Below are 25939 nucleotides of genomic sequence, written 5' to 3'. Positions count from 1 at the left end.
CTCTCATTGACGCATCCGTTGATGTGATTGAGCAGTTCACATTCCCCCCACATTCCCCGGGTGCTCTGGCAGCATAATGCCAGCCCCGAGTTTCTGGGTGGTTGCACTCTCGTGTGTGACTGAGAGCATCTGAAACAGGTCATTAAGTCATCCAGGAGGAGAGAGAGAGCAAGAGAGAGAAAGAAAGCGCGTGAGAGAGAGAAGAGTGAATGTGTTTAGAGAAAGCAAAGCATTGAGGGGAATTAGAGGAGGTGGGGGGGAAGAGAGGGAGAGTTGCAGCAGGTGTGGAGCAGAGGAGGTAGAGACAGGAGAGAAAGGAAGAAGGAGAGAGAAGAGAGAGAGAGAGAGAGAGAGAGAGAGAGAGAGAGAGAGAGAGAGAGAGAGAGAGAGAGAGAGGGAGAAGGGAAGGGATGGAAGAAAGAGAGAGAGAAGAGAGAAAGGAAGAAAGAGAGAGAGAAGAGAGAGAGAGAGAAAGGAAGGAAGAAAGAGAGAGAAGAGAGAAAGGAAGAAAGGGAGAGAGAAAAGGGAAGAAAGAGAGAAGAAGAGAGAGAGAGAAAGGAAGGAAGAAAGAGAAAGAGAGAGAGAGAAAGGAAGAAAGAGAGAGAAGAGAGAGAGAGAGAGAGAGAGAGAGAGAGAGAGAGAGAGAGAGAGAGAGAGAGGGAGAGAGAGAGAGAATGGAAGGAAGAAAGAGAGAGAGAGAGAGAGAGAGAGAGAGAGAGAGAGAGAGAGAGAGAGAGAGAGAGAGAGAGAGAGAAAGGAAGAAAGTGTGAGAGAGAGAGAGAGAGAGAGAGAGAGAGAGAGAGAGAGAGAGAGAGAGAGAAAAGGAGGGGGCAATAGTTCATACTTATGCCTTCCTACACTTTACACCTCTCACAGCTCTTGGACCAACTCAGAAATTGAGTGAGGAGAACACGGCGATGTACCGCTTATCTCAGCAGCTCTCTTTGTACAGAAGCCACCTCGCCTGCCATTCCTCCGGTAACCACGGAAACACAGAGTAAGTTCATATCAGCTCAGAACACCTGCTAGACACAAACGACGGAAACCGCTGTAGGGTCTGCAGCAATACAACCTGATAGAATGGTAATGACAACAGAGAGAAAGGGAGAGAGAAATAGAGAGAGAAAGGGAGAGATAAAGACGGAAAGAGAACCCTAGAGGACACTTGTAGTAGAGGTCTTCACAGGTGAGATCTGAGTCCTAAATTCTTACTTTTGTCTCGGATCTGGATCAGGTCTGATATAATTGCCACGGGTCTCGGGTATGTGCAATCAAAATTGATTTACCGACTAGACCCGATTGGACCTGTTAATTTAATGTGTGAGGTAATGAGAACTATGCAAGTTTGTTATCTGGGTCAGCCAATTGCAAATAAATAAAACGTACTGTATAGCTTATGCCCACCTGAAACTGGTTCCGGCCACTCACCTCAGGTGCGCCTGCTGCTGAGGAGGGCGAGCGAGTGAAAGGAGGCTTGGCCTAGGCTACTGTTGATTGCGAAAATGGAGGCCTTTTTCATTGAAGTAAAACAAAAGTTAGTGAAGAAAGTGTATAGTGGAAAGAAGTCAACAAGGGGAATGTCCGCTGTGAGAAGAATGTTGGCGTGGCCAAATGGACTGTGTGCAACCCGCTATTAAGGTTTGATGCAATTTTCAAACTTTTATTTATTTTCGTATTTATTATAATTTGTTTTATCATTATTATTATTATTGTGTATCATTATTATTAGTTTAGACCTATTTAAGAACGTAACCAGTTCTTTAAATATGCTAAGAGTGTTTTGTTTCATTTTGTTGAGAGATTTTTGTTGGCTAAATTAAGTTGGAACAGTATTTTTAATTTTATGCTCCGTATTTAGTTTAAGATAGGTTAAAAGTAGGCCTGTTGTAAAAAAAAAGAAAGTATATTGCTGTCATTTGTTGGGTAGGCCTACGGTAGGAACTCGCCTTTGTTGGCAATTGCTGCAATACAAGCCTGTTCAAAACTGCAAAACTTTCGTGAATGTTTAAATCTGTTCAGTTTAAATATGTGTTTTGTTTTATTCCATTGAGCCATTTTCTATGGTCAAATGAAGTTCCAACTATAATGTTCTGTTTGCCGCAAAATAATGGAATTACCGGTAGGCCTATAAATAATGACTTGACTGACATTTGGTATTACTCTAATAAAAGTAAGAAACTTTTGGGAAGGTTTGGTGTGGTGTAGCTATTATTATGTTTCGCTACAGCAGAGAATATACTGTAGAGTGGAGATGCCTAAGCTTTATATTTATAAAATATATAAATATACTGTAGAGTGGAGATGCCTAAGCTTTATATTTATAAAATATATAAATATACTGTAGAGTGGAGATGCCTAAGCTTTATATTTATAAAATATATAAATATAGTTTAGAGTGGAGACCCTAAGCATTATATTTATAAAATATATAAATATAGTGTAGAGTGGAGACGCCTAAGCATTATATTTATAAAATATATAAATATACTGTAGAGTGGAGACGCCTAAGCATTATATTTATAAAATATATAAATATACTGTAGAGTGGAGACGCCTAAGCATTATATTTATAAAATATATAAATATAGTGTAGAGTGGAGACGCCTAAGCATTATATTTATAAAATATATAAATATACTGTAGAGTGGAGACGCCTAAGCATTATATTTATAAAATATATAAATATAGTGTAGAGTGGAGACGCCTAAGCATTATATTTATAAAATATATAAATATACTGTAGAGTGGAGACGCCTAAGCATTATATCTATAAAATATATAAATATAGTGTAGAGTGGAGACGCCTAAGCATTATATTTATAAAATATATAAATATACTGTAGAGTGGAGACGCCTAAGCATTATATCTATAAAATATATAAATATACTGTAGAGTGGAGACGCCTAAGCATTATATCTATAAAATATATAAATATACTGTAGAGTGGAGACGCCTAAGCATTATATTTATAAAATATATAAATATACTGTAGAGTGGAGACGCCTAAGCATTATATCTATAAAATATATAAATATAGTGTAGAGTGGAGACGCCTAAGCATTATATTTATAAAATATATAAATATAGTGTAGAGTGGAGACGCCTAAGCATTATATTTATAAAATATATAAATATACTGTAGAGTGGAGACCCCTAAGCATTATATTTATAAAATATATAAATATACTGTAGAGTGGAGACGCCTAAGCATTATATTTATAAAATATATAAATATACTGTAGAGTGGAGACGCCTAAGCATTATATTTATAAAATATATAAATATAGTGTAGAGTGGAGACGCCTAAGCATTATATTTATAAAATATATAAATATAGTGTAGAGTGGAGACGCCTAAGCATTATATTTATAAAATATATAAATATAGTGTAGAGTGGAGACGCCTAAGCATTATATTTATAAAATATATAAATATAGTGTAGAGTGGAGATGCCATAGCCTATCTGCATGTAGTGCCCTGATGCATTTAGTGCTCAAATCTGAATTATTGCTTTAGAAAAGTAAAAAAAACAATAAAACACCAGGCTATAAACCTTTGAATATGCTACACATTGAAACACAACAAATAATTTTTAGTAATTTGTTATAGGCAATTTTTAAAGATCAATATCACTTGTTTATTGATGGCACTGGCAGTGCTCAGTCTGAGGTTTCTTTCTATCTTTCTATCTGAACAGGTCCTCCTCGGGTCCATTGTCCTCAGCTACATTCTGAACGGGTGTCCGTTTAAAAAATATATATTATGCATATCGGGTTGTGTGGGAAAGCTACAAATCTTTTTCAGAATGGGTCCAGGTTTTTGGAACCGTGAAGACCTCTAACGTGTAGTATGATGCAGCCTCTGGCCTGTGAGTGACCATGGGGCTGGGAGACATGACTCAGGGCCAGTCTGGGCCCCCTTCCCATTTCCATCACTCAACCACAGGGGTCAGGAGACAGAGACATGAGGAGAGATGCCTGGCTGGAGGAGAGACGCCATCTCTCTCAGAGGAGAAAAAAGGAGGCCCCTCTTGACTCCCAAGACCAGTGGGCATCCATCCAACACGACATTCACTCACCCTCTATAAGGTCTTTCTGAAAGTACAGACACCATACCGTATCTATATCACAGAGCAAATGGCAGTGCAGTGTTATAGTAAGATAAGTCCAGATCTTAACTGTAGGCAAATTATCAAAAACAAGACAGGAAAACAAGAAGGGATGGTGTGAAAACAAAGCGGCTAGATCTTTATCATCCACTAATATTTTACAAGACTCTTAAACCAAAAACATACAAAAATTCTTATCTGGTCTCACAATAAGTCACATGACATTCTGGAGCCAGAGTCGTTACCTCTAGAAGAGAGCAGATATGAGAGCTACAGCTCCTTGAAGGTCAATCCAATTCACGTGACATGTCCCGCTGAGCTGTACATTCATGGTAACATGGTGGTGTTTATGTGGACCAATAGCCTGGTCCCTGGACACATGTCTATAGTCCATATATGGTGTTTTTGTAGAGGAATGAGGAGGAGGGTGGCTGGTGATACGGCGCACGTGGGAGAGGGTGGGTACAAAACGAGCAGCGCTGACTGGGTATGAGAGTCAGGCAGGCTAGACTATATCATCCTATGTCTCTCAACCATACACAGTAGCCTATATCATGTTTGTTCCTTTCCTATTTGTACACATTGTCTCTCTCTGGTTTTATCTCATTCTCCATGACATAATCCCCTTCACTTCCACTCCTTATCTCCTTTTTCTCTCCATCGTCTCCTTAGCCTTTCCCGCCATTGTTCGTCTCCATCTCACACACACTGTTCCCCTCTCATTTATTCTCCTATATTTTGCCTCTTCCCTGTAATTTTCTATTCACTCTATTTAACTCTGCCTGTCTATCTAATTCTATACCTAAAATGATGGCTACGCTCACTCTCTGCCTCTCTATCTCTCTACACTCTGAGGTGACACTGGTGCTGTGCACTTGTATTGTGCCTCTCAGCCAACCTCCTCACAGTCGCTATCTGTGACGTCAATGTGTCACAGTCCCGATGGCCGCTGTCACATACAGCTAGAGAAACTACAGTATCAGCAGCCAATGGAGTGATGGGGGGATGAGGTCTGGACAGAATTACTGGATAACTAGAAAGGGAGGATAGAGGAGGTAGTAGGACTGGTAGTGAGCAATACAAAAAGCAGGAAAATATTATAATAAGATCATTATTTAGGTAAAAGGAAACACACTGACTGACTAACAACTGCTAGTGTAAGGGAAAGGAGAGTGCACACTATATTATGAGCAGGACAAGGTTAGCTATCTACTGTAGCTACATGTCTTCCCTGAGAACTACACATGGGCCTGAATAGACAGACTACACTGACTGACAGCAACCACTTCTCATTGCAAACACGTTCTACAGGGAGAAATAGCGGAATGATTTGATAATAGCAAATCTGTCATGATGTTTACATGCACCCCCCTGAGAGAGCAAGAGGGACAGTAGGAGCATAAGAGAGGCAGTCCTTACAGCAAACACACAATAATACATACAGCTCTAAAAAGTAGAAACAGAAGTATATAGGCTGTAGAAAAATAGCAAAAACAAATGGCACCTACAATACCAGTCATAACCAAAGCTTCATGCTCAGATACATAATTTAAATAATGCAATACTGTATTTCATTCTATTCAAGGTTATTCTTAATATTTCCTATATGCGTTCTGATGTAGCCTATCATAACATAAACCAAAACAATATAGATGATATCCTGAACAGTGGTGGTCTTCTCTGTGTCACGAGTCCGACTGAGGGTGGCTTCCCTTCCCGGTCGGGTGGCGCTCGGCGGTCGTCGTCACCGGCCTATTAGCTGCCACTGATTGTCTTTCCTCCCCCTCCTTGTATGTTTATTGTTAGCACCTGTTAGTGAGTCATTAGTTGGGCTTTATTAGACAGCAGGCCCGCCTTTTTTGTGCGGGATTCTGTAGTAGAGGAACGTGTTTGTTCCTGGTCGTGTATTTCAGTTGTACTATTTTCGTCCCCCGAGTTTGGGGACGTTTGGTTGTGAGCACCCTGTGGTGCGTTTGTGCATTAAAGAGCACTGCATTGCACTCTCTGTTTCCTGCGTCTGACTCCACACCCACGACACCCGGAGCGATACAGAATCCCACACCTAAATTGAATGGAGTCAGCAGGAGCAGCAGCCAACCATCTCCCATCGATGGAGGAACGGTTTCTCCACCACACCACCGTCCTCCATCGGGTCGGATCGGCGATGGATCAAGTGATGGAGAGAATGGACCGATGGGAGAGGAGTGGTCTCCTCTCTCCACCTTCGGCACCCCCGGCTCCAGACTCCCCATTTCCCGACTCCAGCACCCTCCGTCTGACGCTCCCGGGGATGGAGCGGCGGCAGGTTGCCAGGGGTTTTTACTCCAACTGGAGCTATACCTGGCCACCGTCAGACCCACTCCCTCGGGAGCAGAGAGGGTGAGTGTCCTCATCTCCTGCCTCACGGGTCGTGCTCTGGAGTGGGCGAATGCAGTCTGGAATGGCCCAGACTCAGCGCGGGAGCACTACCCAGAGTTTTCCCACCGCTTCCGTGCCGTGTTTGATCACCCTCCAGAAGGCAGAGCGGTGGGAGAACAACTATTTCATCTCAGGCAGGAGAGGAGGAGCGCCCAGGATTACGCACTGGAGTTCCGGACCTTGGCAGCAGGATCTGGGTGGAACGACAGGGCCCTTATTGATTACTACAGGTGTAGTCTCCGGGAGGACGTCCGCAGGGAGTTAGCGTGTCGGGACACCGCTCTTTCCCTGGATGAGCTGATTGACATGTCCATTCGACTGGACAATCTGCTGGTTGCCCGCGGGCGTTCGGAGAGGGTCCTGTGTGTTCCACCACCCAGCCCCTCCACTCCCATTCCGATGGAGTTGGGAGGGGCTGTGCCGAGGGATACCGGAGGAGGAGGCCTTCCCTGGTCGGAGAGGACACACGGCCGATTGGTGCTGGGGGGGTCCGTCTGGGAGTAGAGATGGCAGGCGGAACGCTTCTCGATCACCCCAAGTGAGTCAGCATCAAACTCACCCAGAACCCCCTGTTGGCCACATGTTTGTCTTAACCTTTTTCCTTCACTTTTTCCCCTCTTCCAAGCATAGGGCGCTAGTCGATTCAGGCGCAGCTGGGAACTTTATGGATTGCGGACTTGCCCTTAAATTAGGGGTTCCGCTGGTGCCAATAGATTCTCCTTTTCCTGTGCACTCCCTAGATAGCCGGCCATTAGGGAGACCACGGTTCCACTGGACATGGTAACGCAGGCGAATCATAGGGAGTGTATCAGTCTTTATATTATTGATTCGCCTGCGTTTCCAGTGGTGCTAGGGATTCCCTGGCTGGCCCGGCACAATCCTAAAATTTCGTGGAGACTGGGGGTTCTCCAGGGGTGGTCAGAGGAGTGTTCTGGAAGGTGTTTGGGAGTTTCCATCGGTCCCACGTCGATGGAGAGTCCAGACCAGGGTTCCACGGTGGGCATTCCCCCCCCCCGGGTATGCCGATTTGGCGACTAAATTACCACCTTATCGACCGGGAAGGGATTGTACGATAGATCTCCAGGTAAACGCTGCGCTTCCCAAGAGTCACATGTACCCATTGTCCCAAGAGGAGACGTTGGCGATGGAGACATATGTCACGGAGTCGCTGGGACAGGGGTACATTCGGCCCTCCATCTCACCCGTCTCCTCAAGTTTCTTTTTTGTGAAGAAAAAGGAGGGAGGTTTGCATCCGTGTATTGATTATAGAGGTCTAAACGCCATCACAGTGGGGTATAGTTACCCTCTATCTCTCATCGCTACGGCGGTGGAATTATTTCATGGAGCGCAGTTCTTCACAAAACTGGATCTCAGGAGCGTGTATAGTCTGGTGCGTATTCGGAAGGGAGACGAGTGGAAAACCGCATTTAGTACCACATCGGGCCACTATGATTACCTTGTCATGCCGTATGGGTTAAAGAATGCTCCAGCCGTCTTCCAATCCTTTGTAGACGAGATTCTCAGGGACCTGTGCGGGCAGGGAGTGGTTGTTTATATCGATGACATTCTGATCTACTCGGCCACTCACACCGCGCATGTGTCTCTGGTACGCAAGGTGCTTGGTAGACTGTTGGAGCATGACCTATACGTCAAGGCTGAGAAATGCGTGTTCTCTAAACGAGCCGTCTCCTTTCTGGGTTATCGCATTTCCACCTCGGGGGTGGTGATGGAGGGTGACCGCATTAGGGCCGTGCGTAATTGGCCGACTCCGAACACGGTAAAAGAGGTGCAGCGGTTTTTGGGTCTTGCCAACTACTACCGGAGGTTTATCCGGGGTTTTGGCCAGATAGCGGCTCCCATTACCTCACTGCTGAAGGGGGGCCCGGTGCGGTTACAGTGGTCAGCAGAGGCGGACGGAGCTTTCAACAAGTTGAAGGCGCTGTTCACTGATGCACCCGTGTTGGCGCATCCGGACCCCTCTCTAGTATTCATAGTGGAGGTGGACGCGTCCGAGGCTGGGGTGGGTGCCGTGCTATCACAGCGCTCGGGTACGCCACCAAAACTCCGCCCCTGCGCTTTCTTCTCAAGGAAGCTCAGCCCAGCGGAGCGTAACTATGATGTGGGGGACAGGGAGTTGCTAGCGGTGGTCAGAGCTCTGAAGGTGTGGAGACACTGGCTTGAGGGGGCTAAGCACCCCTTTCTCATCTGGACCGACCACCAGAATCTGGAGTATATTCGGGCAGCTAGGAGACTTAACCCACGTCAGGCAAGGTGGGCCATATTCTTCACCCGGTTCCGGTTTACATTGTCTTATAGACCAGGCTCCCAGAACGTAAAGGCTGACGCACTGTCCCACCTTTACGACACGGAGGATGGGTCCACCGAACCTACTCCCATCCTTCCCGCCTCAAAGCTGGTAGTTCAGTTGTACTATTTTCGTCCCCCGTGTTTGGGGCCGTTTGGTTGTGAGCACCCTGTGGTGCGTTTGTGCATTAAAGAGCACAGCATTGCACTCTCTGTTTCCTGTGTCTGACTCCACACCCACGACACCCGGAGCGTTACACTCTGCAGATTTTCATTAAAATCAATGACTCTGGCAGCCTTGTTAAGACTGATCACATTCAGCCCACATCTTCCATGTTAATGGTTTAAATTACAGCTGAAGAGCGTGCTGATTTGCTCTGCCGCGCTCCAGGGCCATATGTCCCTCCTCACAGGGATACAAATTATGTCCTGCTGCTGCCACAATTGTAGACAGACCTCTTTAAGGTCCTAGAGCAACTGGGACCCAGAAGAAATCCCCCCCCCACCCACCAGCCCCACATCCCGAACCTCGGTTTCCAGAAACCTCAAATACAAAGGATCACCTCGTCATGGAAACAGTGTATCCTCCTTTGTCACAAGACCGCAGGCTCTACCGATCTCACTTAACTAGTCTAACTACTATAGAACCACTGCATGCAGTCCTGAACCAACATTATTCCACATGACTGTAAAGTGAAAGTGAGTAGGTATTCTATAACAGCGATGGATGAAACCCTCCTCAGGTGGCTTTGAGAAGCTGGTATACTTTGGCTGAACAGGGTAGTAGAAGACTTTCCTTATGATGTTAACAGTGAAGGACAATTCACGTCTGGGTAATAGTATTTGGCGACTATCTCTCTGCAGAGGCAGCATGTCTGAGCCAGTAACCTGACGGAATCCAACAAATTGTACAGAAAGTAACAACATAGAAAAAAAGGGCTCCAGTCATTAAGGAGAATCAGTAGAGGCAGAACACAAGGCGGCTGTGCTTGGATGACTGGAACATTAGACAGGCCCCGTGGATCTGGACGATTTAAAGGCTTATGCAATCTCAAAGCAAAGTCAATTAAATACCCAAGTGTTCCGTCCTGCCCGCTGCTATCTTTTTAATGAGAAATGTGAAATCCCTTCAAAAGACCTTGCCAGAGGATGCGACAACACAACATGCTTTTGGGTTTGTGTGAGTGGATGAGTGCGAAGAGGGGTGACTTCATAATCTCGACACTGACTGAACTGTGGGACCAACAGCCTACAATTTAACTGGTGGGCCTGTGGTTACAGGAGCATGATTGCACAATATTTTGGGTTATATATATTTATTTTTTTAAACATGATTTATTATTCTACCCCTTTTTCTCCCCAATTTTGTGGCATCCAATTGGTAGTTACAGTCATGTCCCATCGCTGCAACTCCCGCTCGAGAGAAGCGAAGGTCGAGAGCACAGACAAGCTGCACTGCTTCTTGACACAACGCCCACTTAACCCAGAAGCCAGGCGCACCAATTGTGTCAGAGGAAGCACCGTACACCTGGCGACCGCCACAGCAGTTGTTGGTGCGCAATGGGACAGGAACTTCCCTGCCAGCCAAACCCTCCCCTAACCCAGACGACGCTGGGCCAATTGTGGGCCGCCCCATGGGTCTCCCGGTCACAGCCTGCTGCGACAGAGCCTGGACTCGAACCAGGATATCTAGTGGCACAGCCTTTAGGCCTTAGACCACTGTCCCACTGTACCACTGTACCACTCAGGAGATACTTTGGGTTCTGTTTTAACAGAAATTAGGACACACTCATATAATGAATCTCTTTCTCTTTAGGCAAATGAAAAAAAAAACTCTTTGCCTAAGTCGCTATCTTCTGAGGGTTGTTCCGTCTGTGAGCTGCAGAATGAGACCATGAGAGGCCTGTAGGATTGAGAACTATTGGCAGGAGCTTCAGGGACCCAGCCAAGGAGTCAAACAGGCTGATGATAAGAGACACTAGGGGTGTAAACGTCTGAGAGCAATAAGATCCAGTACAATAACCATATTCATGGTATAGAAATGCAAATAGATTATTTGAATTGCAGATCCCTTTGTGAAGTTATGATATATATATAAAAAAATGATGCTCTTATAACAACACATGTATCAATGACATATAAATGGGTTATTACCACTTCAAAATATAGTGAATGTATCCATTTTTTAGCATCAAAACGAACCTTATGTCTGCAGGAAACTACATCAATATGTTGTCAATACTTATTTTTGTATCCATCTAATGTGAAACATTTCTGTGAGTTCACCAGTTTATCATGACAGAGAGCATAGGCCAAACTAATAGAATTGCAATAACCAGGGTTTGCAATGTGTTTTTCTGTCAGAGAGGAAAAATGTCCAACTAAAATCTATAGTTGAAATGACCATATAGACCAAACTGAATGAAAAAAAGCCATTCTGAGATGAGGTCATATCTTCAGTCTTATGTGCTTTAGCATATCACATATATCTTGGCAAGTTAACTTGTGTATACAACATCCATTGGTACTAATGTTTTAAATTAAGTGACTGACTGAAGAGATGTAAATGTGTAAATGGATCTATTCAGGAATCCAATCAACCAATGACTGAATGAAGCCAGTCGCTTGTGTGGCCTAATTCTGCTCCTATTTTAAGGCCATTCTGAGAGAAAAAAGGTTGGTTTAATTTGGTGTCTCAGTCTCAGATCTCATCTCAGAGCATGTGTGTGTGTGTGTGTGTTAAAGAGATAATGATAGAGAGAGGGCATCTGTGTGTCTTCATCATTGAATGTGTGTGACAACATGATCGTAAATAATGACCAGAATATGGGTTTAGTGCCTATTTCAATCAAAAGAGTTACGCCATGTTAATGAGTATAAATGTATACAAACGCTAATGCATGGGGGAACACCAGTCTAGTTGCACAAATGAGTTTTCCACTCGACATAACAATGCCCTAGGAGGTTTTCATTATGATACAACCACTCTGCAAACTACTTACTGGCTTTTCATCTACCCACATGTGTTCAGTGGTTATATTCCTGTATCTGAACCCCAACCTCTCTCTTCCCTTCCTGAGACTGTAACTCAATCAGAGCAAAATGTAACATGATAGAGAAGCAGAGTATGGATGGATGCCATGCTGTCATACAGTGGCATATGGTTAAATACAATGGGAGCACTATAATACATACTCATATTAGAATAACATGATTTGTACCAACAACCCATGGTGCTTTGCACTGCTTTTCTGAGTAAGACAAGTCAAACTGATAATCAGCTGGTGTAAGAAGGGCTTTATCAATACATTTGATTTGATTATGTAAACAAGAACGCTGACAGGGTTTGCTCAGATTGCATGTCACCACCAAGTGGGCAAGCTTTTGTTTTGACTGCTTGTTGTGATCATGTTGATTCAATGTAATAACTCTGTGACAATCAAAGGACACCAGATTAAATACATAAAATCATCAGAAATGATGATCAGAATTCGATTCAGTGTTGCGCTCAGGTCGCCTACATTGGCAGCGTCATGCAACGACATGTCTTTACAATAAGTACAGTAGTTAATATGTTATTACATAATTACATCACCTGTTCAGTAAAGATTAGAGATGAAATGTTGTCAGACGCCGAATGAAGACTTGGTTAGTTGAGTATAGTCTGATGCTTGTTCGGCGCCTACCTCTCCTGAGGATGAATAGTTCTGGGCTATTATTGTGTTTAAGGCTTGTCAGAGGATGAGGTTTAAATAGCTTTTCCCTGTTACGATACTTTTATAATATCAGACCTGCCTGTTCTTCAAATATAACTATCGGCATCCAAGCGCGTTCCACACTGGCGATGTCAGAGTGGAGGACAGGTACGCTGCCAAGTAAAGTGCTTCGAGCTTTCAGGTTCACCGGAGGAAGATACATTTCATAAACAAACGAGGCGTACATTCATATTCACCCGTTGCGCTTATTAGCTTCTGAATGATAAAACAACCTTTTCACGGCGAATGCAAATGCTGCGTCGATTAAACCGACGTGTCATTCGTCCGGTTCGGTACGCGAACGTCCACTCTATGAATACACAACGTTCTTTTGATGATGAGTAGTTACGCCTCGACCACACTGTCAGTGTCAGCGAGCAGACAGCCTACAGTAGACTATATATATTGGAGCTTTACCGCCGCACAGTGGTTAGATTTGTGGACTGGCCATTTACAGAAATGGAACTGTGAAGGTTGATCAATGTCGCGCAATTTGGCGAGGTTGAACGTGCATCTTTGCGCGGCTTTCTAATCTTTCATGAACATTAACAGTAGAATAAATGTGCCTCAATACTTCATATTGACCATTTATTACAATCAGTCCTATCCGTGGGTGCCCTAGCTATGCTATACCCGCACAGGCGCCGGTATAGGCTACCTACCTAATGGGAAGCAGTGTTGGTGGCGGTGACTTACTTATAATTAAATGCAAATTAAACGAATAATGACTTATTAGTGCTTTTGAATCCACTTAGAAACAAGAGCCACTGGGACACCCTTTTGGCCACTCTTGGTAGAGATGCATTTTAAAAACAAAATATGTATAGGCCTAAAGGTTTTTAGGCAAAGTAACCCAATCAAAACGGAAAGCTCCTTGAACGTGGCCTATTGGGCCAAATCAATTATGGCCCTTTGTATAGATAATAGAACGAAAATGAACGAAACGTTTAATATATTATATTTTTAGATTATAAATACTTTGCTACAATGACACACTTAGTGATCTACCCGCCTAGTTCATTTATTTTAGCATGTGCACGTAGTAAGTACACCATCATCAACTGTAAATTTCGGTGTTCCTCAAGGTTCTGTTTTAGGACCACTATTGTTTTCACTATATATTTTACCTCTTGGGGATGTTATTCGAAAACATAATGTAAACTTTCACTGCTATGCGGATGACACACAGCTGTACATTTCAATGAAACATGGTGAAGCCCCAAAATTGCCCTCGCTAGAAGCATGTGTTTCAGACATAAGGAAGTGGATGGCTGCAAACTTTCTACTATTAAACTCGGACAAAACAGAGATGCTTGTTCTAGGTCCCAAGAAACAAAGAGATCTTCTGTTGAATCTGACAATTAATCTTAATGGTTGTACAGTCGTCTCAAATAAAACTGTGAAGGACCTCGGCGTTACTCTGGACCCTGATCTCTCTTTTGAAGAACATATCAAGACCATTTCGAGGACAGCTTTTTTCCATCTACGTAACATTGCAAAAATCAGAAACTTTCTGTCCAAAAATGATGCAGAAAAATTAATCCATGCTTTTGTCACTTCTCGGTTAGACTACTGCAATGCTCTATTTTCCGGCTACCCGGATAAAGCACTAAATAAACTTCAGTTAGTGCTAAATACGGCTGCTAGAATCCTGACTAGAACCAAAAAAATTGATCATATTACTCCAGTGCTAGCCTCTCTACACTGGCTTCCTGTCAAAGCAAGGGCTGATTTCAAGGTTTTACTGCTAACCTACAAAGCATTACATGGGCTTGCTCCTACCTACCTCTCTGATTTGGTCCTGCCGTACATACCTACACGTACGCTACGGTCACAAGACGCAGGCCTCCTAATTGTCCCTAGAATTTCTAAGCAAACAGCTGGAGGCAGGGCTTTCTCCTATAGAGCTCCATTTTTATGGAACGGTCTGCCTACCCATGTCAGAGACGCAAACTCGGTCTCAACCTTTAAGTCTTTACTGAAGACTCATCTCTTCAGTGGGTCATATGATTGAGTGTAGTCTGGCCCAGGAGTGGGAAGGTGAACGGAAAGGCTCTGGAGCAACGAACCGCCCTTGCTGTCTCTGCCTGGCCGGTTCCCCTCTCTCCACTGGGATTCTCTGCCTCTAACCCTGTTACGGGGGCTGAGTCACTGGCTTGCTGGGGCTCTCTCGTGCCGTCCCTGGGGGTGCGTCACCTGGGTGGATTGATTCACTGTTGTGGTCGGCCTGTCTGGGTTGCCCCCCTTGGGTTGTACCGTGGCGGAGATCTTTGTGGGCTATACTCGGCCTTGTCTCAGGATGGTAAGTTGGTGGTTGAAGATATCCCTCTAGTGGTGTGGGGGCTGTGCTTTGGCAAAGTGGGTGGGGTTATATCCTTCCTGTTTGGCCCTGTCCGGGGTGTCCTCGGATGGGGCCACAGTGTCTCCTGACCCCTCCTGTCTCAGCCTCCAGTATTTATGCTGCAGTAGTTTATGTGTCGGGGGGCTAGGGTCAGTTTGTTATATCTGGAGTACTTCTCCTGTCCTATTCGGTGTCCTGTGTGAATCTAAGTGTGCGTTCTCTAATTCTCTCCTTCTCTCTTTCTTTCTCTCTCTCGGAGGACCTGAGCCCTAGGACCATGCCCCAGGACTACCTGACATGATGACTCCTTGCTGTCCCCAGTCCACCTGGCCATGCTGCTGCTCCAGTTTCAACTGGCCTGGGCCCTAGGACCATGTCCCAGGACTACCTGACATGATGACTCCTTGCTGTCCCCAGTCCACCTGGCCATGCTGCTGCTCCAGTTTCAACTGTTCTGCCTTACTATTATTCAACCATGCTGGTCATTTATGAACATTTGAACATCTTGGTCACGTTCTGTTATAATCTCCACCCGGCACAGCCAGAAGAGGACTGGCCACCCCACATATGCTCTCTCATTCTCTCTTTCTTTCTCTCTCTCGGAGGACCTGAGCCCTAGGACCGTGCCCCAGGACTACCTGACATGATGGCTCCTTGCTGTCCCCAGTCCACCTGACTGTGCTGCTGCTCCAGTTTCAACTGTTCTGCCTTATTATTATTCGACCATGCTGGTCATTTATGAACATTTGAACATCTTGGTCATGTTCTGTTATAATCTCTACCCGGCACAGCCAGAAGAGGACTGGCCACCCCACATAGCCCGGTTCCTCTCTAGGTTTCTTCCTAGGTTTTGGCCTTTCTAGGGAGTTTTTCCTAGCCACCGTGCTTTTACACCTGCATTGTTTGCTGTTTGGGGTTTTAGGCTGGGTTTCTGTACAGCACTTTGAGATATCAGCTGATGTACGAAGGGCTATGTAAATACATTTGATTTGATTTGATTTGATCATGCCTTTGGGATATGTGTCTTTTCAGATTCCACAATGATTCTTTAGTTCTGGGCACTACATCACGGCACTCCCTCTCTTGCTCTTGGTCCTCGTCTTTGTCAGTCACCTTGATTTAGCACCTGTGTGTTTTAGCAATTTCTTTATGGAAATATTTAGCGAACTCCATGACAATAGCTAGAGCAAGGGGCTATAGCAGCACACAAGTAGACTACAAATGCATGCTGGGGCGGGCATGCTCTGAGCTCGTGAAGTGAGCGCAATTGGAGCGGGCGAGAAGGCCGAGACTCCAGCCTTTGGGAATCTCGATCAACGCTTCAATCAAATTGGGCACGTTCCGCTCCTTTCTCTGCTCCGCTCACATACTCTTAGTTGCCATGGGTACTGAAATAAGTCACTGCATGAAACTCGTCCCCTCCCCTTGCCATTGGACATTCTTTACGGGTCTGACTGCCTCCCTCAGGGCTGACCAAATAAAGGATTTAACCAAGTACCTGCAGATTTAAAGGGCACAAATTTCCCTGTGTCAGACCATTTATTATTTAGAATTAGGATTGTTTGACAGTGTCCTGACCATAGAGATCCTATTCAGTTTGTTAAGTATTCTAATTCCTAATTATATGGTCCTGACACTAAATTAGATAAACTGTCAAAAAGGTTCTGTCACAAAGTAGACCAAAAAGCAGTTAGTCTACACAGCTGTTTCCTCTGAGGAATGCTAGTCTACTTTATCGTCTACAATCACTGAGTTAATTACCATAATAATGTTGTGATATTGTATTAGAAATACTTGTATAATACCGTAATACTAGTATTATAGATTGATCATGTTTACTGATGTAGCTGTGTTATTAATACATCATCAGAATGTAGTCTAATAATAGAAACAAATATCAATAACTTTATCAATCAAATCAATTACCTAAAATGAAAACGTCAAGATCATATTTAGCGAAACACATTCTTCTAATTCATCCCAGGGCACATGCAGTGTAGCCACAGTGCAGTGCAACCTGAGGTGGCTGTTTTCCAGCTCTACCTTGTTTATCTACCAACGAGCTTCTGTTTTATTAAGGGTACAATCAGTAATTTCAACAGTCTGACCCTGACACTTTTGTTTGTAAAAATGAGGAATGGGGAAACTGTTCGACAATTGCTAAATTGATATTCTTGAAAATTATAGGTATATATTTTAGCCTAGCCAGCCCTATGGCAATCATTAATTGAACAATTTAACAGCAGAAACTATTACAGATTGCGCCTTTAAGAAGCAGTTCGTTCATTCCCCCGCCCTCTCCAAAGGCAGCAGAAAAGCGTTTGACGTGGCATAGGGTCCGGAGATGACATAGTTGAACATCACCGCCGCTAGCCTGCTACATCTTGCTATTCAAGTATAGCCTACTGTAAGTAACGATAGGTTTGCAGAATAGGTGAGCGACACGAACGACCAAGACCGTCTGCTCTAAAAGCATGAATCTCCCCAAAGTGCTGCAATCAGAGGAAATTATGTGGTTCTTCTTTTTCGTCAGCTTCCTTAACTGTGTGTCGGCCTATGATGTAGATCTGAAGAAACTGGATGGTCTCGCAAAAGCGAAGGTGGAGGTAGGCTTGAGTAAGAATATTAACGCAATTGCAATTAGATTCGTAAACAAAGCTACTTCAAGTAGCCTAAGATAACAATAATAATAATGAATAAGAAGCAGGCTTTTATAAACATATTTGTCGATATAATTATGGATCATGTTTTGGTATTATAGGATACACGTATAGCTCAATACATTTTGATTCGTTTTGAGGGAAATATTGGGTAGCTTAACTGTTGTCCTATGTGCGCATGCGTAGATTTTTGGGAGGAAAATGAATGAATGAAAAGTTTAAACCCTCCTAGCATCTGCTTCTATGGGTGTCTATCCATGTTATTGGCTTTTGATCAAACATTTTGGTAAATAACATTAATTGCAATAGTGATTCCACTGCACATTATACTATTCTAATGGGTTGAGACTCATGGGCATTTATAGGACTAAATGATAGGCTATTCTCTGTAATCATTCTGTGTTACAATAGAATGCCAGTGAATTACGTCAACGTGGCTGCAAGATGAGACCTCAAATTACAGTGGACTAACAATGCCCTTTTCAGACATTCTTCTCATTGTGAGAACATATCATCCAGGGTGCATCACACCTGCCAGGATCTTTGAGTGAAAAATGTGTTGTCAAGTTGGCATTTACCTGTGGGATATCTACCTATCAGCAGGTAGTAATGAATTTCAGAGCAGAGCTGTAAGCTTGGCCACATATCTATGTACCCATGGATGTGCAAATCACATCTCATCTCCCTCCCATGGGCTAAACAAAATATCATTACATAGGGCAGGGATCATCAACTAGATTCAGCCAAGGCTTTTTTTCTTGAGCAGATGGTTGGGGGTCCATAATAACATAATTACAAATAAGACTGCAAATTGACCGCAAGAAGCCCAAACAGATATATTTCACTAACAATAATTAGAAACCTTTCTTACATTGTATACGACGATCATGTCTCTCTATAATGCGTGGGAATACTTGGGAACAGATTTCCCAAATTAAAATCACTTGGAGCTGATTTAGTCCTTTATGTCCAACAATGGAAATAAAATCGCCTATTTTTTGCTCAACCATCCGCGGCCGCCAGTTGGAACTCTTTCTTGCATAGGGCCTACAATATAGTGTAGGCCTATGGTATCTCAACAAGAGGCAACATGTTTTTCAGACAGTGAGTGCTTCACTTGTGCCCAGATGGTGCGATAAGTCCCTTTATCTGGTGATAGTCCTGACTCCTACAGTACTAATGGGTCAGGAGGACCACCTGGGTCTGAATCATACCCCGTCAGTCACCCACTGCCCTGCTGTCCTGGTGGGATTTATAACCACTATCCTGCTTAATCTTTTTCTCAGTCTTGCGGTGGATGACAGCTGAACAGGCTGAGAGAGGTAAGCGCTTAAGTAGGCCTATTGTTATCAACAGTCCTCTCTGTATATGTACAGTATTATTGTTATTTTGCAATTGATGAAATGCTGAAATATCACTGCCTGCCCAACAAAGCAGAGTTACACTAACCATCAACTCTTCAACCCCTCAGGTCAAAGCCTTTGTGACCCAGGACATTCCTCTTTAGTATCCTTTCATTTTGGTGATGGCAGACGTGCAGAGTTGTGATAGCCGATGTGTGGTAGGTAGGTCCTCTGCCGTGATGTGGAAGCCATGCACTGGTTGACAATGTTTAACTGATTTAACCATCTCAGAATAAATCATTAACAGCCTTACTGTTTTATAAACTATGTAAGGGGCCAATCCGTAGTTGAAACAATAAGAGGTAACCTCACCACTGTTCTGGTAAAAAGCTGAGGGATGGGGCTAGAGAACTGTAACCAATCAAATCAAATCAAATCAAATTTATTTATATAGCCCTTCGTACATCAGCTGATATCTCAAAGTGCTGTACAGAAACCCAGCCTAAAACCCCAAACAGCAAACAATGCAGGTGTAAAAGCACGGTGGCTAGGAAAAACTCCCAATCAAATGTACCCTCCATTGACCATCCATGATATCAAAATGATAGTTTTAACCATGTTTTGAGGCTAAACAGTGTTTGTTTACAAACATTGTATTAAAACAAGCTTCGATTTTGGGTTCTGATGGGGTACGACAGTTGAACTAAGCTAATTTATTTAAGTTATATTCTTCAAGAATCAAATGTGGACATATAATTGGTGGTGGATATATAATTGATTTATAAGTCCAAAAATGAATGTAGCAATTGCCCCTTTGATGTTAAGCGCTACCAAATGTAGTAACGAAAACAAAGTTACACAGCAGCTAAACTTACTACACATTTGTACTCGTCATCTGACCAAGTAATTGAAAGCTATTTATTTATATATATGCTGATAGCCATAAAGAAAGCCATACCTTTACCCTGCAGATAGCTTTCTGTCCTGAAGCAGTCACAGCTCCAGCATGTAAGACTTTCCTGAAGTGATCTCATAACTGAAGTGCTTCATGCATTTCCCTGTCATGTAATGGAGGCTGGAGCACAAAGTCCAAGCTGTACATGACCATACTTCCTCACTAGCTGGTGTGATGACAGCAGGCAGGGGCACTGGTGCGTGAAGGAAGTTGTCCTGGCCTGAGGTGTCAGACACCCCTCAACTGTGTTTGCATTGCATTTCCTTGTTTGACTCTGTTTGTAACCCTTGACTTATGCCATCCCAGCCATAACCTGGTAATGAAGCACATCCCTGGGGCTGACCCCGAGCTTGTCCTCCTCAACCACTACTACGAAGAGCTGGATGTAAGTGAGCTGCTGAAACAGACGTTTTACTGTACCTTTAACACATCTCTGGTGTTAATGATTTACTGTAGGCTCTCACTAGTGCACTATAATGGTTAATGAAAGATTGGTCATAAATGTTGCAGGCTTACTTATCTAGAGATGCATGCATGTAAAGGGTGGGCCTACTACTGCACAGAAATTGTATGACAAACTCATCTGTGCATGCTACAGCTTGTGGAAGAATAGAGAGTTCTTGTGAGGATAGGCATCTCACCTAAATGTATATGCCCTGTTCAGCGGATTGCCCTGTCTGACATGACCCGCTCTGAGATCAACGAGCTGCTGGAGAAGTTGGGCTTCTACAAGAAGGCTCAGCCTGAGGACCAGGTCCCAGAGGAGTTCCGCTTCTCCCCCGCCAAGGACAGCCCCTTCAAAGCAACCACCTCCTCTTCAGCCTCCGCAGACAACGCTTCCTCAGATTCTGACGCAGAGGCCAACCACTCTGACCTGTAATCCTCACAGCAGTAAAGAGTCTGCAGTCTGTGTGGACCTGGACAGACAGGGTTACTCTCCTCCAGTGCTGGTCCATGACCAGTTTGTTTCTGTAGCTCATAACATAATTATTTGGGATCAGAACACAGGACAAGCAGATCCTGGTTCAGCACTTGGGGTAACTGTCTCTCTGTAGCATCAGAAAAGGTTACACAATTTATCTTCTGTCTGTCCATTTATTTCAGGTGATGTGTATGATTTACCACTGTGTCAAGTGTCTTAAGGGGTCTCTCCTCTGATAATCTCTCTCGTGTGTCTAATTACTTCCTGTCCGCTGTGGAACTGAATGACGCCCCTGGCTGTAAAATCTCCTGATTGGCTTGGGGCCGATGCAACGTGTCCTGGTGGGTAGGGCTTAGGCACACAAGGGGATTCAAGTGATGAGATGACAATTGTAAAACAAAAAGTTTAACTTTCAATATTTTTGTATGATGTCCCATTTGTAGAATGTCCATCTTAAAATCAAACTCCCATTGCGCGCGCACACACACACAGGAAAAAAAAGTGTTAGAGTAGAAGACACACTGTTTCTTAAATTGGTTTAATTGTTAATTGACAGTCAATTCAATGTTTCTGTACACCACAACGAATGTGTCCAAGCATGTATGTACAGGATTAACTAGTTTGTGGAATCTTTCTGGTTGCGGAATATTAAATTATCGTAACCATATTTTCTTAACTCTGCATTGTTGGAAAAGGACCCATAAGTAAGCATTTCATTGTTAGTGTACACCTGTTTACGAAACGTGACAACATTTAGATTTAGTACATTTCTCTAGTCTCAGTGTAATAAATCAACCAGTTCTAAAACCAACAAAGAAACCATAAAACATTTTTAGTTAGCTAGAATTCAGAAAATATACATGGGCAATAAAGAACATTCAGCCTTTATCAATAATATTCTCCTGTCTGTCATAATGAACTGAGCCCAAGAATTTAGAGAAGGGAAGTTGGCTGGTTCCCCTAGGTTCCGGCCTTTCCAGTGACTTTTTCCTAGCCGCCGTGCTTCTACACCTGCATTGCTTGCTGTTTGGGGTTTTAGGCTGGGTTTCTGTACGTCAGTTGATGTAAGAAGGGCTTTATAAATACATTTGATTGGTTGGCCTCTAACAAACCCTTTCATATTCAAATGTTTATTTAACCAGGCAAGTCAGTTAAGAACAAATTCTTATTTATAATGACGGCTAAACCCGGACAACGCTGGGCCAATTGTGCGCTGCCCTATGGGACTCCCAATCACGGCTGGTTGTGATATAGCCTGGAATCGATCAGGGTCTGTAGTGACACCTCTAGAGCTGAGAAGCAGTGCCTTGCGCCACTCGGGAGCCCACAAATACTGACATTACCATAACCTATAGCCTGTACAAACATTTTCATAGATGGACTCATGAAACACAACTTCAAAGCATATGGTATGACTACCAACAAAAATGTTACCCAAGCATAATTAAAGAGCTGTGTGTTTGTTGGGTGGGCTGATGCTGGCAGTGTGAATGTGACAACCCCATGACAAGATTTTTTTTAAACCCCAATGTAGCGAACAGCGGCAAGGACAAGGAGAAAAGGTGTGATAATCTAGAAACACCAATGTGTGATTTTACCTGTCTGAGAGGAACTTGGAACCTACTTTTCAACACTGGTGTTTCTCCACAGACCAAAATTATGTAAATATTCAATTATAGTTTCATAACTACAATCACAACCTAGTCTGGCTTCAACCTCAGTTGTAGATTCAGATATCGGTTTTGCATCACCTTCAGTTGGTCGGCAGAACCTGGAAGCATACGGTTTTCAGGGGAAAAGCAGAGAAGAGAAAGCCTGAACCAGATGATTCTGGTTTCTGTAGAACCTTCTCAGGCGTTTCTTTACACCTGCTATGTTAGTGCTGCAGAGACGGATCCGCCAATTTCATAATGCCAGCTACGGAATAACATCGGGCGGCAGCTAGCTTAGTGGTTAGAGTAAGGATGGACAACTCCAATCCTTGGGAGCCTGATTGGTTTCACACTTTTGCTTCAGCAAACACACCTGACTCCAATAATCAACTAATCATGATCTTCAGTATAGAATGCAGTTAGTTTAATGAGCTGTGTTTGATAGGGATGGAGAAAAAGTGACACCACTCCGGCCCCTGAGGACTAGAGTTGCCCATCCCTGGGTTAGAGTGTTGGGTTTGTAACCGAAAGGTCGGTAGTTCAAATCCTCGAGCCAACAAGGTGAAAAATCTGTCTGATCCTTTGAGCAAGGCATTTAATCCTAATTGGTCTAGGGTCCAGACCCTGGCCGCGATCCCACTTTCTTGAGGATGTCTTAGGGAGAGTTGTGATATGCAAAAAATAATCTAATTCACACATGCGTATTAATAAATACTTGTACGTGTGTGTAATAGGATAAATATAAGCACCCATCAAATAATAATGAACATCCCTCCATACCAAGCACTATTTAAAACAATTCAAATAGATGTGTTTAGCAGATTTAGTAACACCTTTAACAGTACCAGAGTGGGGACTGAAGGAATATTAGCAATGCCTCATATCATATTTGTTTTCTTCATCATCGCCAACAGCTTGAGTAACATCTTGCAATTGTAACAGAAAACTAAAAAAATGTAGGCATTTATGTGGGTGAGGGAATACAGTAAAATTCCTATCATGTACATTTAATGTAGGGTTTTGTTGGTGCTAAATCTTCAGACTTCCAAACCATGTATAGAACTGCCTTGTGACTGATAGGCTGTACAACTAAATATCAGTATAAAATATCAATTAAAGCTTAAAGATGCTCTATTAAGACGGGAAGGTTCGCACAGCCTAAACAAATGTGTTCAGATGAAGGGAATTTATCTGTCTGGCATGCCACCACGATCAACATAGATAATCATAAGATGGATAATCACACCTACACACTCCCCACCCTGTTGGCCATCAGAGATGTGCAAATCAGTAACACCCCTCACTCAGAGTCGGGGCTGCTGTCTTTTGGGACATGGGTGGTGTTCAGGACCAGGGCTCAGGAGAGGGGTGCGATGGGGGAAGATGTACAGTGAGCAGATCAGAGGTTGGTGCCCTGGAGTTTGGCGAGTTTCATCTCGTGCCTGCGCAGGTGATTGACCAGTGACTGCACATAGGTGAACACACACTTGGAGTCAGGCTTCCTCCCCATGATCATCATGTCCTCTACCTCCAACAGGGGCATACAGTTGGCACATTCCCTAGGGGACGGAGACATATGGTGAGACAGAGAAAGGGAGAGGGGGAGCGGTGGGGAGATGGAGAAAGATATACAGAGTGATGGTAAGGATAAAATGTTCTCTCCACAAACTGCTCTCATAACAGCTTTTTTATCCACCCAAACTAACCAGACACGAGGGAGCTCCTCTACAAAGAATTTGTTTCAAAAAAGCATTATAGGCATACATTTAGGAGATGTACAAAGACCATTCCAAACAATCTGCCATTAGCTAAACAAAATAATCTATGTGCAATGCATGCATATAACCAAAGGGTGGCACACTTGACAAACTACTCATCACTGACAGTACTGCAGCTGACTGACTGTTAAAACAGTGCGAGCTGCCCAGCTGGGAGAGCAGGGGAGCAAGAGCTCTGGGAAACAGCTGCAAGGTGGGAGACCGAGTGAGCACAACTACTAAAACAGCAGATGGTAACCTAGCCCCTCAAAGAGAGACAAATGTCAACACTGTAAAAATCTTAAGTTTCCCCTTTAATGTTTTAGATTCTGAAGAGCTAAATTCAGCAATGGCTGTTATAAACTGACCAGGCTTTAAGTAGAAAACTATTCTGAAGTCACTAAATGAGAGGAGATGATACACACGTTTCACACACCACAGGTCTGACATTTCTTTTTCCTCTCCACTTTGTTTCCAATCTCTGTTTCCACTCCAGTGTTGTGGCAGCTCCTTTTAAAGTGTGGATCTGCAGATGGGGAGTGCTGATGGTTGGCCCTTTGCCTGGCTGGAGCCTGGCTCCGAGTGCAGTCACACACTCACAGTCCATGTTTGGGCCTCTGGACCCCAGCACCAGGCTCACAGGATGGAGAAAACTGCACTCTGACCTCTACCATGACACACTCCAACACTTCCTACCACTTCATATGACTTCCTGTAGGTTAATGATCATGTTTATATTAATGGATAACTCACTGTTCTCCTCATAATATGAATAACCAGTGGAACTGTTGTTGATCCTGCCATTCACAACATTAACTCCTACACCCACAGTCACACACAGGGAGAATCTCAATTGGGTTCTCAATTCCTCGCATCCTGTCCTCGATCCTCTCCTGTTGAAAAAGGTCAAAGGTATTCGAGAATAGGAATCGAGGAGAAGAAACCAATGTGCTTGTATGAAATGACTCCTCGACTAGCTCGTCATCAGGAAGATTAAGTTTACAGCAGAGGAATCCCAAAATACATGTGTAAAGTGCTAAAAATAAATGTTTATAGATATAAGTAGCTTTTCGTTTTTAAATGTATGCATGCTTTTCTCCTCTGAGCAAACGGCTGATTCAAGGGGATGAGGTAGATTTCAAAACTCTTCCATGCAAGAAACACTTCGGTACCCTCTGCCGGAGGAGGCAATCTAGGAGCTGATTAAACTCCTCCCTTCACCTATTAAAACATTTAAACTCTCCTACACATGGCGACTACTTATCGGTTTCCGGGTGACGGCCGAGAGGAGGACGGAGGAGTCGAGTAAAGGATGGACTTTTCCCCAATTGAGAATCTCCCACTCACACCAATCCCACTCCATAAACCCCCAGCACCAGCGTGAGGTTCCTCCGTGGGCCTGTTCCCTCTCTCACCATGAGTGCATTTGGGGTCCTAGGGGTGTGACTCTAGGAAGAGTTTTTGGTTTTAACCAGGCCCTTGGTCACCAGTCCCCTGTAGAACTCCTGCAGGTACGTGTACACACACTTCCAATCCGGCTCACGCATCCGCACCATGTCCTCCACGTCCAACAGCTCGGGACAATCAGCCAGATTCCTGCACCCGCACCCCGGAGAGGGAGCAGGGGGAGAGAGGGTATGAGAAAGAAGAGGGAGGAAGAGAGAGAGACAGAAAAAGTGCAGAAAATATATAGTGAGAAGGTACAGATATAAGTCAACAGACA

The 25939-nt window shown here is 43.8% G+C and overlaps 3 protein-coding genes and 1 long non-coding RNA gene across 21 annotated transcripts in view; 2 read left to right on the top strand and 2 right to left on the bottom strand.

Moving 5' to 3' along the window:
• The window catches only part of LOC118358376 (inositol polyphosphate 5-phosphatase K-like), a 46929-nt gene extending 26761 nt beyond the window's left edge, over window positions 1-20168 (bottom strand). For 2 of the 4 annotated variants that reach the window (XR_008078909.1, XM_035736142.2), the window contains exon 1: window positions 19889-20168. Coding sequence is in view for 1 of the 4 variants with exons in the window: in XM_035736142.2 (XP_035592035.2) it covers window positions 19889-19964 (76 nt within the window). In the remaining 3 variants the exon portion in view is untranslated. Of the gene's footprint in view, window positions 1-12426; window positions 12754-19036; window positions 19149-19888 lie in introns of those variants that run through there. The other 2 variants (XR_008078911.1, XR_008078910.1) reach the window with 2 other exon arrangements.
• LOC127911689 (uncharacterized) lies at window positions 701-15930 on the top strand. The gene is made up of 2 exons (XR_008078912.1): window positions 701-997; window positions 15187-15930. It is a non-coding gene; the product is annotated as an uncharacterized LOC127911689 (long non-coding RNA).
• selenom (selenoprotein M) lies at window positions 17241-21702 on the top strand. The gene is made up of 5 exons (XM_035736143.2): window positions 17241-17533; window positions 18874-18909; window positions 19059-19093; window positions 20192-20270; window positions 20550-21702. The coding sequence occupies exons 1-5, from the start codon at window positions 17402-17404 to the stop codon at window positions 20763-20765; spliced, it is 498 nt and encodes a 165-aa protein (XP_035592036.1). The 5' UTR covers window positions 17241-17401; the 3' UTR covers window positions 20766-21702.
• Window positions 21623-25939, bottom strand: part of LOC118358374 (smoothelin-like) — a 54922-nt gene continuing 50605 nt past the window's right edge. For 13 of the 15 annotated variants that reach the window (XM_052478832.1, XM_052478830.1, XM_052478833.1 and 10 more), the window contains one exon: window positions 21623-24018. In XM_052478832.1, the coding sequence (XP_052334792.1) occupies window positions 23859-24018 (160 nt within the window). In that variant the 3' untranslated portion in view covers window positions 21623-23858. Of the gene's footprint in view, window positions 24019-25631; window positions 25813-25939 lie in introns of all 15 variants that reach the window. The other 2 variants (XM_052478831.1, XM_052478839.1) reach the window with 1 other exon arrangement.

Source organism: Oncorhynchus keta, chromosome 25 (genome assembly GCF_023373465.1).
Source record: "Oncorhynchus keta strain PuntledgeMale-10-30-2019 chromosome 25, Oket_V2, whole genome shotgun sequence".
NCBI classification, from domain to species: Eukaryota; Metazoa; Chordata; class Actinopteri; order Salmoniformes; family Salmonidae; genus Oncorhynchus; species Oncorhynchus keta.
This window is presented reverse-complemented; position numbering and strand designations above follow the sequence as displayed.